Source organism: Sinocyclocheilus rhinocerous, unplaced genomic scaffold (genome assembly GCF_001515625.1).
Source record: "Sinocyclocheilus rhinocerous isolate Xijiao unplaced genomic scaffold, SAMN03320098_v1.1 scaffold593, whole genome shotgun sequence".
In the NCBI taxonomy this organism is placed as follows: domain Eukaryota; kingdom Metazoa; phylum Chordata; class Actinopteri; order Cypriniformes; family Cyprinidae; genus Sinocyclocheilus; species Sinocyclocheilus rhinocerous.
The window spans coordinates 16,046-20,219 of NW_015642818.1; the positions used below are offsets into that span (position 1 = coordinate 16,046).

The 4,174-nt window shown below is 39.5% G+C and overlaps 1 protein-coding gene across 1 annotated transcript; it reads right to left on the reverse strand.

The window, feature by feature from the left end:
• Window positions 1–417: 417 nt before the first annotated feature.
• Window positions 418–1,245, reverse strand: LOC107756559 (protein shisa-6 homolog). The gene is given in 1 exon segment (XM_016573730.1): window positions 418–1,245. A coding segment is annotated over 1 exon segment (621 nt). The 5' UTR covers window positions 1,039–1,245.
• Window positions 1,246–4,174: the final 2,929 nt, after the last annotated feature.

Sequence of the window (4,174 nt, forward strand, 5' to 3'; positions counted from 1 at the left end):
AGATGGTTATCCATATGCTATATTTATCACTGTAAACCTGACTAAATATCTTATGCACTCTCACATGCACCAAGTATGTTAAGAAAAAAAAAAAAAAAAATTCTTAAAGGGACAGTTTACCCAAAAACAAAAATTTACCCTTGTGTCGTTCCAAACCTATATGAATTTCTTTCTACTAAATAACACAAAAGAAGATGTTTTGAAGAACATTGGGGTCCAAACAAAAATGGATCCTACTGAAAATTCCACAGAAGAAAGAATGTATACAGGTTTTAAGAGCAACATGGGTAGCTGAGTAAATGATGACAGAATTATAAATAGTGGGTGAACTATCCCTTTAACTTAAAATTGCACATTTTTGCATTTTACAAATTTCCGTTACCAGCCGTGGGGTGGTTTAACCAGGCTACGTCGCCCCTATAAAATCACTATGTCATACTGGCAGTGCATTAGCCTAAAGCTTGAGAAAGCTAAAGACATGTCTTGGACTTACCTGTGGACATTCATTTCTTGAGGCGGTCTGGTGGCTTTATCATAGGCCACTTTGGCAGAAATTCCCAGGATGATAATGAGGGCAATGACCCCGCAGGTGATGTAGACGGTGGTGTTGGTCTGGTCCAGTGCAGGGTCGTACGTGTCCCCTGTGGGTGCTGGTGAGGGCGGTTGGGTTTTGATCCAGTCGGGCGTGTTGTAGTTGGTACAGACTCTCTGATCCAGTCGTTTGGCTTTCACAGGACAGCAGAAGCGCAGGAAGCAGCTCCCGCAGCAGTACCGGTGGTCAGTGTTGTTGCAGGCAAACTCTTTGTCGTACTGACCACTCACGTCATAGTAACCAAGACAGGTGTCATGATCACCAACGACGGGCGCCTGGACTTGTGTGATCCGTCGGGGTGCAACTGTCGGAGCAACGGTGCTGTTGACCTCCTTCACCTTTGGGGGTCTCTTTGGAGGGGGTTTGCTCCGCTTGGCTGTGGATGTGCTCAGAACGCACAGCGGGTCTAGATAGACCAACAGAAGTAGGAGATGTCGTATCCCCATGGCTTCAGGTGGTGATGTGTTTCTCCTCTTTTTATAATTTCTTCAAACCGGCACCGACCCGCTTGTCATGCACTCTTGCAGGTCCTCCATTCTCCATCTCCGCGTAGCATCCTTTCAACAGTCCTTCTCCCTAAGGCTCTCATTCTTTAAGGCATAAGTGCTTACTGAGTCAAAACAACAACTACGCAATGCCCATTTCACGGTGAGTGGATGGAGTGAAAAGGTTCTCAAACTTGAAATCTACTTGCTCAAGACTACATTATGTTAATCTGAAAAACAAAATATGAGAGGGAAAACAATTAAACTCTTCACAGTTCAGGTCGAAAATGCTAGTCTACATGATTTTCAGTACCATGGACAGCACACACCTCCGTTCAGTATGTTCCTGCAAAATTCATTATACGTTCTTAACAGAAACAAAAAAAGCATACTAGGTTAACACATAAAGACTGTCACCACTACTTACATGAGTACATGAATAGTAAATCTACTGGTGTGAATCTGTAGTATATTTCCATAATATGTTGCATAAAATATATACAAATAAATCAAAATCCCTTTATAAGTCATCAAAGTTTACACATTCAATAATTAACAAATAAATTCGAATTAAAACTAAATTAATTGATTAATAAAAGCAATTAAATAAACATATAACAGTACTGTCATTCAATAAAACGAATGAATTAATTTGTAAAAGCTTTATAATTGCTTTATAATTTTAATCTTTTTAATTATTTTCCGTTCCCACTTTCCCTGTACAAAGATTTCCGTCAAGTCAACCAAAACGTGTTTCATGTAGTAACGTTCAAATGGACAGGTTTTAAAAATATAATTTAACATAAAGTAATCAAGGACTACGTTGGATGACACTAGCAAAAGTCATCTTTAAAAGCCATGTCGGTTACACATAGCCCCTTAAGTTAACACCTGCGCATTTTCACTTTTACAGTGTAGTAAAGCGAATTAATACTCACATATTAAATTACAATCTACTCACGTTACCTCTGACATTTGACATTCATTCATGAAGAAGCTAAAAAGTGGATTTAACGATGCAAAATGGACAGAACTTACGAGTCCAGTGCGCTCGACACCGGGATGTCCGTCACTGCGCTTCCGAAACGAACAGAGCTGAAAGAGAGATGCTCCTCCGCTCCGCTGTGACCCGCCTCCATCTCTCTATCTCTCTCTCGACCTCTCAACAACTGCATTAGTGTCATGGACAGCCTTTGAACACACAAGACATGTTCGTTCATGAACATTACTTTCAGGAAAACATATCCCTTTCTTAAAACTGCACTACACCTCAGAACTGTACTCTGATTCTCTTCTATAATTTACTTCATTGCAATCTAGAGCGTTTAAAAGCAGCAAATTATCATCAGGCAGTAGTTCAGTTGTGATTTCTCGGCTTCTCACTTGTTTAGTCTATATGCTACTCTATAAAATATTGTAGTTACTCTTACAAACATGATCAACTGTGTAAAATCTTTTTTTTAAATTTCGAACATATACATTTAATCTCACAATAAACATCCACGAAGATAAACCCACCCACATCCGTCGATTGGCCGTTATGACCGTTAACTTTTGAATTTTGCGAGAGCGCGAATTCCTGTGAAGGACTGGATGGCGCGTGCAAATATCAGGAGCAGGGACTTAATGAATATAGAAACAACCAACGCAGGGCTGTTCTACCCTGATTAAACATTATCAGCTGTATAAAGTCGGATTTACAATATTCATCTGATATTAGGCAGTAATTCTGCCTGCAATCAACGTCGGATTACACATTATCATCCCTGTATGTGCACTTGACTGCTACAGGATGCAAAAGGATGATAGACCAATCCATATAACTATAATATCTGTGTTGTGGCATAAAAAGGTCCATACTGCAGCTTATTTCGGTCAAAAACCACCCACTGACTGACATGTAAAGTAATCTATCACGGTTCCTACAGTAGGGGTGAGGTTATCTGAAATATACAGTGGAGATCAAAATGAGAGACCAATCTATAAATACTTGATTTTTTTTTCTGAAATATTGTTAATCTTCATCGCTCAAAATTTAAAGGAATATTAGCTGTGGGTATACTACTGTTATACAAAAATTTTTGACAAAATAACCAAGGCATTTCAACAAAAACCTTTATTTTGTGGATAACACAGTGATCAAAATTAGAGAACAATAACCACTATTGCATGAAAGAAGATTACATCTAAAATGTTGGAGGGTTACAGCTGTCAAAATTTAGTAGTAAGTGTAGAGGCTCCTGCTTTGAATGACTTCAGCACATCTTTGGCCGCAGGACATCTCTAGTTTCTCATACTGCGCTGGTGTGGACCAGTTCTCCTCTCTCCACACAACATGCTCCTCAGCAAAGGTGAGTCTTGCCTTTTGATTCTTTTTGCTGATGAGAGGCTTGGTCGCTGCAGACTGCGCTTTCAGTCCGACTTCTCTTAAACAGATCTTTATCCTATTCAGTGTTCAACTGGTGAGTCCAGCTGCAGTGCTGAACCGATTCCCCAATGAGATTCTCAGCATTGTCCTGTCTTCTCGTGCATTTGTCTTATGTGGACGACCAGCCTTTTTGGGGGACTTGAATGAATTGGTGTCATTGTAAAGCTGCAATATTTGAGAAATCACAGATTTGGAACGACCAGCTTCTCTCGCAGTGGCTGAAAGTGTCACTCTCTTTGGCCTTCATCTGGACTGCCTCCTGTCACAGGCTTTCATTCACTTTAGAGCGGCCCGCCATCTTGCAATCTCAGTGAAAATTAGAGGAATGTTTCCAGTTAATTAGGGTTTGTCATATAATTAAGGAAATTAGCACCAGGTGCCAGATCAACACCAATAACTGGGAGGCATCTGTAAGTGTTCTTTCTTCTTCTAAACATTATTTTTCAAATATCTCATTTAAGTTTTTTATACTGTGCTTCAGAATACAATTAATTTATGAAATATGCTTAAAAAAACTGTTCTTCTACTCCTGTTAGGATATCTTCAAATAGTACTAAGCAGTGACCTTGAAATTTAGGAAGTTTTAGGTTGTTCTCTAATTTTGATCTCCATTGTATGTAGTGCAACTGACAACCACTTCTGAGTGAAACTGGATGTTCAATATGAGAA